Source organism: Trachurus japonicus, chromosome 15 (assembly GCF_045865225.1).
Source record: "Trachurus japonicus isolate A0001 chromosome 15, Traja_1.0".
Lineage (NCBI taxonomy): Eukaryota > Metazoa > Chordata > Actinopteri > Carangiformes > Carangidae > Trachurus > Trachurus japonicus.
The window spans coordinates 6,490,558-6,503,124 of NC_140921.1; the positions used below are offsets into that span (position 1 = coordinate 6,490,558).

At 40.2% G+C, this 12,567-nt stretch overlaps 1 protein-coding gene across 3 annotated transcripts in view; it reads left to right on the plus strand.

The window, feature by feature from the left end:
* Positions 1–12,567, plus strand: part of atrnl1a (attractin-like 1a) — a 317,760-nt gene that overhangs the window by 47,206 nt on the left and 257,987 nt on the right. For all 3 annotated transcript variants that reach the window (XM_085799375.1, XM_085799373.1, XM_085799374.1), the window contains exons 5-7: positions 4,478–4,686; positions 8,605–8,779; positions 9,557–9,644. In XM_085799375.1, the coding sequence (XP_085655501.1) occupies positions 4,478–4,686; positions 8,605–8,779; positions 9,557–9,644 (472 nt within the window). The remainder of the gene's footprint in view (positions 1–4,477; positions 4,687–8,604; positions 8,780–9,556; positions 9,645–12,567) is intronic.

Consider the following 12,567-nt stretch of genomic DNA (forward strand, 5'->3'; position numbering starts at 1 on the left):
AGATAGATACGGTAGATAGATAGATACGGTAGACAGATAGATAGATACTTCATTAATCCCAGTAGGGAAATGCAGGTGTCTCTCGCTCATCCAGACAATTAAAACAATTAAAACGCAGACCAGTACATACAATAACGGGACAATAACATAAAATAAAAATAAATAAATAAACACAAATGAGGCAGTACAGTTCACTGCACTACAAAGCCAGCCTAGTGTGCAGTGTAAGAGCGCGGATGAATGTGGAAGTGGAGCTATAGAGAATGTGAAGTTACGTCACGCCGTGGGACGTTGGGCGCCATCTTTGGAGGATCGCGGATGTAAACACTTGCTAGTCCCCCTAAAAAAAGTTCCCCAAAGTCGCTTCAAAGTAATCATTGTGGGACAGTACTGCTGCGTAAAAAAATGCCACAGTAGTATATGCACTAATACCAAAAACGAGATGTCTGGATAAGTCAGTGGAGGGAGTAAATCTGGGTCTTAATAAGTTGTAGTTTTTCTGTGTAACTACCTTGTTTCTCGTTAAATTTGAGTTTATCACGATACGTTCCTACCTTCGTTTCCCTTCCCCTTCTCCATTTCTTTTTTTTAATTTTATTTTTGTCCGTCATCCTCATCTCTTTTTCTTTCTCTTTTACTTCTTGCTCGTTTTCCTCCGTTTTCCCCACTCTGTTTACGTTTGCGTTCCTCCAAAGATGGCGCCGACGTCCCACAACGCCAAAGCGGCGTGACGTCAGCTTCACATTCTCTATAGAATAAAATCACAGTATAAGTGCATGATAAGAAGAACTATATAAAAGATAAAAGACTGGATGAAGACTGGATAAAAGACTGGTGTGGAATAAAATCACCAGGTGATACACAAATCTAAATGGTGACACTGTTACTACAGTAGCTATGTGTGTGTGCTGGATGTGAATGTGTGTTAACAACACTACAACAACAATCAAAGTAAATTAGATTTACCATGGACTTGTGTCTAAATAGTTCCTGGGAGACAGAGAGACCATTATAACAGTCCATTTGTTTTTGTACTGGTTAATAAAAAAAATATGTTTTACCAATTTTTCCAGCAGTGTGGAGATAAACAACAGACTCATATTGTAAAGTTAATGTTCCTTTTGTTCAAGACTGTTCATTAGTGGGCTAGTATGAACAAGTAGTAGATCTCTTTCCTAAACTTAATACTTTAGGTAGCTCTTTTAGTTTCAGGGAAATGTTGTCTAGGTTAAATTTATGTAAGAAAAAAATAATAAAACAGTCAAATTAATGTTTAAAATTTGAGCTGCTTCGGTATTAAACATATTCGGTATCAACTTGGAAGTCTCAGCTGTTTCCATGTCAACCCGTACGTACATAGCAGGTACGCACGTTAACGTCCGTGCGCGTGGACAAAACAGCAAACGACGGAGCAGAAGAGTCACCATGACCACAGCGCTGGATTCGTTTCCATAGAGATAAATACCGTCCATCTGGCCGGCGTGAATGATTGATTAACATGTAGATGTCATGTCGAGTCACAGTGGGAACGATTCACAGGTCAACAGCGACAAATTTGACTTGAATATCTGTCGTCCCCTTGAACTCCGTCATGAAGGTAAACAAACCGGGATTGCGAGGGAAGTTAACGTTAGCCCAACGTTTCGTAGGTTGTGTTTTTAAGCTAGCTTTGGTTGTTTAAGTTAACTTACTGTAGCCATAATTTGAGTTGCCAGTTTAAAGTTTTATTGTTTGTAATGGTTAAAAAAAGATGCAATTCGTTACTTTTAACATTCAGTGTCAGTGGGTATAGCTAAACCCAACTAAAGGCACTCTTTTCAGGACAGTAATTATATATTTATTTTATGTTTTTTTTTTTTTTTTGCTAGTTAGCGAACTGCTAACTTACAGCTAACATTCAGACTGCTGTAACGTTAGCTTAGTGTAAATGACTAGTGAACATTTGTTTAATGTCCAGTGTGTTAATACAAACTAAAACTGTCTGCTAACGTGCACATTATCCTGTTTTAATTATTTTCTAGGTGAACAGGTGCGTTTTTAAAATATGTATGTAACATCATTTTATCGAAGACAAAAAATACGTTTCGGTTTTTTTCAGATTTTTTTTTCACACTAGACCATATAGGCTAAATATGCTTTTGAGATATTTTTGATTTGAGAGATTAAAAGTATGGACTGTTAATTATATATAGCCTAATGTAGTATATTTCATGCCTTTACTGTCTTACCTTTACACATAGGCCATTGTAACTGCTCATAGGTGTTTGTATTTGTTTTTCAGCCAGGGAGGTTCACTTGCTACAGTATAGAAACTAAAAGCTCATCCATCAGCATTTCTCCAGCCAGTTAGTCAGCTCCTCTGGCCTCCCAGGTTGCAAATTTGGCCAGGAACACTACATGCTCGTAAATGACAGCATAGAGGTAGAGGCAGCTGAGGTAACTTTATGAGTTCCCCACACCAGACAACCTCTCACCGAGCAGCGACTCCAATACACCTTCTGTCCACTGTGCCGTTGAGAGCACATTGCCTGAGCTAGCTTTGTCATGCTCCAGCTCTGCTTTAAAATGCTCTGATTCATGGATGGCACTAAAACTCGTTCCTCATCATCAGTAGCCTCGGGTACAACCTTGGGCCGCTAGTGACCCTTTGCACAGAGCTTTAGAGACCATTGAAAAAGATAAACAGTCTGAGAATTTAATGAGGGTTTGATCGAATGAAAGAAGACGGGGTGGTGTAATATGGGCATTTGTACCCATGGTATGCATATAATGCTTAAAAATAACCACTTTTTGTTACAGTTTTTCTTTTTTTCTTGCTTCACTTAAGACTTGCAGTGCAGCACAGCACACCATAATACTGTCTGCACCACCACAGACACACACCAGGCTGCTTCATAGTGATGATGGAAAATTGAATGATATGTGCCATGTTGAACACATGGGAGGAGTGAGGACAGTTAGTGTACAGTCACATAGCCTCAAGGCTATCATCACACACACACACACACACACACACACACACACACACACACACACACACACACACACACACTGAAGGTAGGTAAGGTTGTCATGACGACCCCCTTGTAACAGCAGCAATCCAGCTTTTTTTTTCATGAACAAAAACATGATTTTCTGCCTCTTGTCCTTGATTCATTTTTTCCATCTGTTTGTCTCTTTCTGCCTTTTCATATGTCTGATAGTACAAAGAAAAGCTGTAATGTAATTCAGTAATTTAGGTAAGGCTCCTAGTCCTTTGTATCTAATCGTCTCTCATTGAAAGACTCCTCTTTTTTTTTTTTAATGCTTTGTGTCCCTCTTGCAGAATCTGTGTCTCTTAAACTGCATTTGTCCCGCTTCATCTCCCTTATGTGCTGCATGGTTCCTTGTTACTTTAGATTGCATTAGTTGCCAGCTGCTTTCATCCAAAGCCACTTACAGTGTGTGTTTATAAACTGGATGAGAACAAGAGGTGAAATCTTTCCAAAACTGGAAGTGAATCTCTCTCAGACAAACAACTACAAACACACTCTGTTCTTAAGCACAAGCCTTTTTTGGGGGGGTTTTCTCCCTGAGGTATATTGAAGGTTACTGAAGCATAAGGAAGAATTCACAATGGACCATGGAGTTGTTGAAATTATTAGGCTACATTACATGTGATGCAGAGGCAGATTTTCCTTAGAGAGTACATTACTTCTCATAACCATATTGTTGTGAGGTATTGGATAATCCAACCTTCTTAAATGTGCTGTTTAGCATAATATATATTAACCTGTTAGTAAAGCAAACCGACCCGGCAGACCACAAAGCCAAGGAAAAACAACTTTATTTATGTAGTACATTCAAACACAGAGACTTTTCAAAGTGATTTATGTAATAAAAGCTATAAAGTTGAATGACATTTCAAAAGAAATAAGCAAGAAAAACCAGAATCAAATCAATTATTGCCTTGTTTTGAATGATATGTTTGCTGTTGACATATTCAACAGACACAGAACAACTTTGTCATTTATATTCAGTGGTGGTTTGATTATGTTGTTTTCATTTTTACTTCTGGTTGGTTTCCACATAACCCTGACAAAGAGGTCTGTAGCTTTAGCTGTTCGAAATGAGGCTGATTAGAGCTCAGAGTCACTGAACCAGAGCTGCAGAGGGTCCAGCTCGATGACCCCTTCACTTAACCTGTAGTCATCTGATCCATCGTTAAAATGAAAACGTTGATGAGTTAAGCTTTAAATAATGTTTATACGTGCATATTTTTTAATGACTACTTAATGTTGCCATTGTTTTTTTCCGACCTGTCAACCTTGCAATAAATTTTTACCATAAGCAAACAGTTTTAATTGCCTCAATTAGTTTTAATTTAATGAGGCATCCACAGTTTCTGACACTATGGTGTCACATACTCTCTGCGCCTGTGGTACTTCATAACCTTGACAAACTTCCTGGACTTTGTGTCTAATTGTGTCTCCCTCAGGATAAACTCTTGTCCCAACAACTGCTCGGGACACGGCAGATGCAGCACGGCGAACTCGGTCTCCGGTCGCGTGTACTGCGAGTGCGAGGACTACTGGAAAGGAGAGGCCTGCGACATCCCATACTGCAGAGACAACTGTGGCAGCCCCGATCACGGCTACTGTGACCTGACCGGAGAGAAGCTCTGTGTCTGCAACGACAGCTGGCAAGGTAAAGGAGCAGGACAAACAGGACGGGGAGAGGAGGACTGAATTTTATCAGGCGAATTAAAACAGAGATATGGATGAACTGAGGGAGTCTGTAGCCACAGTGGGGAGATATGGCTCTTGGTCTGGAGTTAAGGGACGTAGAAGATGATTGAGAGGTCTTGGGGTTAGAGAGTCTTTAAAGCAACTTATTCACTATATCTAAATGCAGTATGTTAACCAGTTCAGTATACTGATTTGATCATAATGAATCTCTAGGTTAAAGTTAATCTATATTTCGTTAAAAAATGAAATACTTTAAGCTTCAATTACATCAAATATAGGTTAAAAGCTTCTAAAGCAACTGACCTAAATGCTGTCTAGTTTTGTCTATTGACCAGCAAACACAGAAGTCCATATGTCATTGATATATTTTCATATTAACATTGTTGAAATGAGGCCAATGCCAGTGTTATGTACCTTCAAAACAGGGACTAAACTTTCCAGGATGCTTCTCACAAAGAGCATCTTTTTGATGGTTCTGTTTTGTTCAGTGTGAATGTGAAAAGGGAATCAAAAGGGAAACAGACAAAGGGAGGAGACACAAAAACACAACAGTAGCTGTCTGCCTGTTTATGTCAAACATAACGTCGCTTGGTTCAATATTATTTGGTGTCATAAAACAACAGATGCAGTATCCTGGGGAATCTTGCTTTGTCGTGCAAAATATATGTGGCTTCATTATTTTTCTGTTTTATGTTTCATTTGTGAAAACTTTCCTCCTGCAGCAGCTCCTCTCAACAACTTTATCACACAGTGCGTTGTGGTTTCTGTAGTAACTTTACATGGGTGTTGTCCTTGTTTAAAAAAGAAGCATATTTAATGATGCAAATTTGTGAAATCTTAAAGGGATGTTATGAATATAAAAACAAAAAAGTAAAACTACCGCTGTTCTGATTTACAAGTTGTACTCAATAACCATCAACTAAATTCTTAATGCAGATAAATAAAAGATAAAAGATACCCAGGGCCTACAAATATCTCAGAATATCAAAATATCACTGCTGAACAAATGAAGGAAAAACACTTTTCTCCAACCTGTCCTCCTCTCTTCTGAAAGAGGACACCTTTTAAGACAACTTTTCTATCAGCCTGGATTGTGCTGGTATTTTATACATGCATGCTTTGGCTGCAGCTCTGAAGCCCCTTGGATGCTGCTTGTAACTGTGCACAGAGATTTATCACTGCTGGTAATTATAACACTCATCATAGTGAGCTGTCTGCTAAGGTTGGGTGGCCCTCTCCCTCCGTGAGGCCTGATAGACACTGGGTTTATTTATTGATAAGGCCGTGACAGGTTTCTCTCCCCCTCACCGACGTTACTTCACTGCTGTTTTAATGCAGATCCAGTTCAAACACACTCTGATGATTGGGTTATGTTGCAGGTGGCGGCTGCTTTCACCCATCTTTCTCACTGTGCACCTATAACCTGAGATAACACACAGAACAACCTAAAGCATACCTAATTTTTACCCCTGGGGCATTTTAGATTTTTATTCCACAGCTGTTCTTGTTTACCTTGACTCATTTGCTTTAGGGTTTTATAGCTTTATTTACTCCTAAGGTTTTATTGTTTCACTAATTTGACTTTTTATTACGTTTACTTTTTATATCAGTTTCTTCTTTGTGTTTCTTGGCGCCTCGACGGATCTTTTGTTTATTCTTTGACTTGGGTTTTATTGTGAAGGTGTTTTTTTCTACCTCAGAGTTCAAGCACAGGTTGTTTGGATGAATTGAAGTAGCAGTGAATGGCGTGTTGCCGGTTTCCTTTGTGATTGTCTCATTTGTTGAAGGCAATTACTCTGATGTCCCAGTATTAATATGGTAATTGCACATGTAGAATCTTCACATATTATTCAAATTGCATTTGTCTAAAGCATCAATCTGAGACACGCACGTAATTAATATCAGTGCTAAGACGTTTAATTGTCCTCTACCTTGTGTAATTTGCCAACTGTGTCTGTATCCCTTAGAACAATTCAGATTTCAGTATTGTTTTACATAACAATGATATTTTTTTAGTCAAACCCCACCAGACGTTTTAGTCTTGGAGTTGGATCAGAAGGTGAAGCACTGCCCCCTCCTGGATTAACGCTGTAAACACAAAGAGAACCAGTATGAAAGGAGTGAAGCCACACTCCACCTTTTTAAATGTTGATGTACAGTAAATCTATGAGGGTGGACGAGCTGTAAATCACACCATTTCCTCTGTGGCAGTAACATAAACTACTATATTAATTAAAACCCCCCCCTTTTTTTATGAATGTGACATTTATCTCGAACCAGTGATTTTCCACATTAAATTAAAACGCTGTTGAGTCTTAATTTGCTCTCTGAAGACGTGAACATAATTTAAACTGTAAATAGAAACAATAAATGCAGTCATCCAGAATCTTGAAGAGTTAAACAGTGTAATATACATGAGTATAATCTGTTTAACATCTCACGAATTAAGGTCATAAATTCATAATTTTAGTGTCGTGAGTTTTGATCTAAAGAACTGAAATGTGAACCTGTTTTAAAGCCTTTGGTATGTCCAAACATAGACATATTTTCCCACGTCTACCTGCTGTTTTAATGCTCGTAATGATGATGAATGCTTTTTTTTTTCTTTTCCGTCTGTTGTTGTAAAATTGAAGGAAACATTAATTTTCCTCAAAGAAATGGAGAGGCAGGGACTTAATATTATTCCTGATGTGAAAAATCTGCACTTATGACTGGACTTATTTCATTCATAAAGAAAAAAGCTGGAGGTCAAGATGTTAGGAGAGGCGGAAAGAGGCGTGTGTGTGTGTGTGTGTGTGTGTGTGTGGTAATGAATCAGGAGGGTGCAGCCGTACAGCCTGAGCGCAGCCATCTGAGACACAAACAGCGCGGGTAATAAAAGGCCCCAGGTCGCCATAGCAACCGCCGTTTCGCAGCAAAATATATGTTTTTGTGTTAATGAAAAGAGGACGTGGTGCCATTTGTCCTCCTCTCCTCTCATCACTCCACAGAGATTCGTGTCATGTAAATACAGTCTGCACCAATGAGTCGGCGCCTTTCAACTGTTTGTCCTCCTCATGTTTGCGCTCGTCTCTCGTTTGTTACCTGCTGAATACTGAACACTAATCAGGCCCGCCGGCCGGCCGGCCTCCTTTGAAAACAGCTGATGATTGTTGCCTGGGGCTGCTTTCTCACAGACACTCCAGACTGGTGTGTGTGTGTGTGTGTGTGTATGTGGTGTGGTGTGTTGTGTCGGCCAAGTCTTGGCTTTCCTCACAAATTATTCAAATGCAAAGACTCATTTCAAGACGAACGAGTGAGACACCTTATTACCCTGAGGCTAACCCAGACCTAAGACCAATGTTACCATGGTAGCAATCGGTGACACCTGTGCTAGGACCAGTTGCACCCAACACAAAAAATCTGAAAAAACATGGCTCAAATATGTGGAGGGATAAAGGCATGGATGGATGGATGGAGCTGAGTGGTTGGATGCTGTTTACTTTATTTTGAAAAGGTCTTTTTTGACCAATAATTTGTTCAGACTTCTCAGAAACATCTGTTTTTTTCTGCACAGAGCAAAATAGAAAATAATGGTGAACTGAGGAAACACATCTAACAGCTTGACTCGTTCGGTTCACCGCTGCAGAAAATGTTTGTGTTTTGGAAGAATTCAACAGTTACAGGTTGTAATTCACCGAATAGTTGGACAAAAAAAACAAACTCATCACAAAGAACAAACTTTTCTTTTCTAAAGCAAAGAAGCAAAGAAAAAGGCCGTTCTCCTCAGACACTGTGAAATACTTTCCTCCATAAGCAGGCTAGACTTTATTTTGCTTGTAAGGCAAATGTTGTCGAAGTTTAAATACCGTAAATGCATCTTCTTCCTCTTCCCCAGGTCCAGACTGCTCTCTGTCCGTTCCCTCCACTGAGGCCTTCTGGGTGCTGCCCAGCATCAAACCATCAGCGCAGTCTTTGGGTCGGGCGTCCCATCAGGCCCTGGTGCACTCTGGGCTGATGTGGGTGGTGGGGGGCTACTCCTTCAACTACACCAACTACCACATGGTCCTAAAGTAAGTATCTGACCCTCCTGTGAGACTGTGGAGTGAAAGGGAGGACATGACGATGGTCAGTGAACACCTCGCTGACACAGAACAGTTTGTTTTGGCAGCGAAAACCAACAGACCTTTTGAAATATCTTTAACTTGTCACAGAGGTATTTAGAGACTTTTTTAACTGCTGCCGTCCATTTAGTTTTTCCACTTGCATGTCCTAGGTTTTAGATCTTGGCGGACTGTTTTGAGCAGTCTCAAAGGAGTGGAGCCATCATTAATCTTGTTTGTGCCATCTGTGCATGGAGGGAGAGACGAGTTGTAGTTTGTGTCTGAATTTGTCCTCAAAATCATGACTCATGTCCGACAGTTTAGATTCAACATGACCAGCACCATCAGAGATTTCACCCACCGTAGATAAATGCCCCCAACTTCATAATCTGCTTGAAAAGTTGAAGCTGTACTTCATTATTAAAACACTCCAGTGATAATAGTCTGTGCATGCATGGATACGTTGCATGCATGATTTGCTAAAAGCTAATTTTGAATACTTTAAATGGTACCAGTGTTGCTAAATGTATGCTAATCTAAAGTCTGCGGCCCCACAGGGACACACTGTAGAGAGTTTAATTCCACCTCATATCTCTGTAGCACTTTAATATAACACCACTTATAGCGTCTTTAACTCTGCTAAACTTTGGTGTCAGCAAGAAAAAGTGAACTGAAAATGTAGCCTAACTTTCAGATCATCAGCGTTTAAGTCTTTTCCTTTGATTTCTTCCTCCTCTCTCCCTGCAGCTACAACCTGGAGACCGGCACATGGGATGCGGTGCCTGTCAGCAGCGGCCCTCTCTACAGATACGGACACTCACTGGCTCTGTACCAGGTAACACAGCTGTGGCTGCTGCACTGACATGACAGAGACAGGTTGTCCTGTGCAGTAAAATATGAAAATACAACACAGTGTGAATGATGCAGGTTTAATAAAATACATTTAAGTGTGTAACTGGTAAACTACAGTACAACACAGACTAATGTAAACACAACACACTTAAGACACTCAGAGAATAAGCTGTAAGTGTTAGTGTTGGTTCATTTGGATGTAGTGTACTTGAGCTTTAGTGCGTCGTCTCCTTCAAACACCTGAGGGTCAAACACCTGGACACAGTGAACACAACAGTGTGTGTTCAACACCTGTGGACAATTAAAACTATCAACACCTTCCACAGCTCTCAGCTCTTTCATGGGCTTAGATGGAGATTGCTCTCTCTCTCTCACACTTACACACACACAAACACACACTGTTAAACACATTTTGCTGTTCCAGCTGTAAGGACATCAGTCTTCCTGCCAAGTTTCCATCAGCAAGACATAAAAATTCTTGTAGCTTCGTTTTGACACATACGCACTAGCATTGTTGCAAATGGAGACGGCTCAGTGTAAATTTAAATTCTGACAGATTTATTCTACTAAGAATAAAGTGATGTTAAAGCTCATTAGCGGAGAATAATAAATTATCCTTTTTTACCTCAGCATCAGTTTTGGATCTCTGATCTAATTAAAGATCAGAACACAATGTCACAAATTAACCAAACTTTGTATTAGATTACATTTCCCACCAGTTTAAGACCTGAAATATTAAAGGGATAGTTCACCCTAGAATGATATTTCGCTCAGTATCTACTCACCCTCATGTTGACTAAGGGCTGGAAGAATTTTCAGAGTCCACCGTCCCTTCTCTGAGTTACAGGGGGTCTTGGCGTAGCAGTGCATTTCAATGCAACGGTTGCAAAGGGACACCAGAGCTCTTCGTAAAAAAACACACACAAAAAAACATCCAAATACCTCCATGATGCTCGTATGTAATGTCCGTCTTGTGCTGAAGCCCCAAATTGCGTAATTGTCCCGAAAAAAATTAAATAAGTCCACATTCCAAGCATGTTTGTAGCATTAGCTCCTAGTGTCTGTTCTTCCGCTGCCAGCGCGCATGCGCAAGGTTCTGGCTCGTACAAATACGGCTCAGCAAAGAAATGCAGCTCGTCCTCGACATCAAAATCTTCAGCCATGGCTAAAATATGTTTTAAGAGGCCAAAATTGCACGAAAAAGTGTTGTCCCGGTGCAAGGCAGGCTATTACGGACTGCTTCTAGTCCTTCGCCGGGGTAAACAAGGAAGCGAGTCGGTCTCAGTGCGAACCTTGCGCATGCGCGCTGGCAGCGGAACCGGACAACAGACACTAGGAGCTAATGCTACAAACATGCTTGGAATGTGGACTTATTTAATTTTTTTCGGGACAATTACGCAATTTGGGGCTTCAGCACAAGACGGACATTACATACGAGCATCATGGAGGTATTTGGATGTTTTTTTGTGTGTGTTTTTTTACGAAGAGCTCTGGTGTCCCTTTGCAACCGTTGCATTGAAATGCACTGCTACGCCAAGACCCCCTGTAACTCAGAGAAGGGACGGTGGACTCTGAAAATTCTTCCAGCCCTTAGTCAACATGAGGGTGAGTAGATAATGAGCGAAATATCATTCTAGGGTGAACTATCCCTTTAAGTTGTTGTAAATGGGATATCTTTGAAGGTAAACCAAACAAACAACGTTTTTAAAACATAATTGTTTGCCTTCAAATGATACGTCATGATAAGGCTCTCTGTCATTATTTTTGACATTTTATAGCCTGATAATTGCTTTAAAATCAAACTCACAAATGACAAATTCACAGTTTTTTAAAACATTTTTATGCTAGAGTCATTTCACAAGACGACACTCTGACACAAACACACACAGGCCCATTAGTCACCTTCGCTGCGCTGAAATGAGAACGTCAGAATCGTCCACGTGTCGCCTGTAGATCACTCACGTCACAGTCGGGAGCATCAAATGATGTGTCACTGTCCAAATACTGGGACGTGTGCTCATTGTGTGTGGAAGGAGTCATTTAATGGCGGAGGAGAGGAAATAGAGCGAAGACAAATCTCTGCTCTGCTGTGATGATGAAGGTGAGATTTGATGCAGAGGAGGTCAGAGAGAAGATTTGTAGGCAGCAGCAGGAACTTCAAAATGTTCCTGTCTGTCACACTGAAAGAGTCTCTTCACTTTATCACTGAAGTTTGTCGCCTTCTCAGGAAACATCTTAGAGAACAGCACAGAGCAGAGTGGCATGTTTTATTTTTATCCAGACTGTACAAGCCAGTTTTAATTGATGATTTCATAATGAGTCCATTAGAGCAGATTAGTTTATTACTAGAAAAGTATTAAGTTGCTTTTCATATTTACAGTTAATCTGTGTCATATGGACGGTTGCTCTCAAGATAAAATGTGTCGATAACTGAGTTTGAGAGGTAAATAGGTGGCAATAGCTGGATTTTTATTTCTATTTGACATCTAAACTAACAGGCTGTTGTAAGTGTGTAGTATTGACCTATTTATTTCCAGCATTTATATTTCAAAATACCAAGATGTTCATTCAAGGCAGCGGAGGAAGACCAGCAACCTCATCCACAGGGGCTGAGGTTACAAAGGTGTGCTTCAGTATAGTGTGTTTACAGGTTATTACACTGCCCCCAAGTGGCCAAAAGTTGTGTTTGCCTTCAGAGACCTGACCCATAACATTCAGATGTGCAGTGAAATTCCCTGCGTAGTAAACAAAAGAAACCACAAAGACCTCACAGTTTTCATATCATCACTGAAAGACTAGTCAGTACAAAGCAGATATTAGCTGTGGCTAAACTTTACAGAGATCTAATGGACAAATATATATTTTCCTAAATGCCTTCACCACATAAATGACCAGCTGAGAGAGGA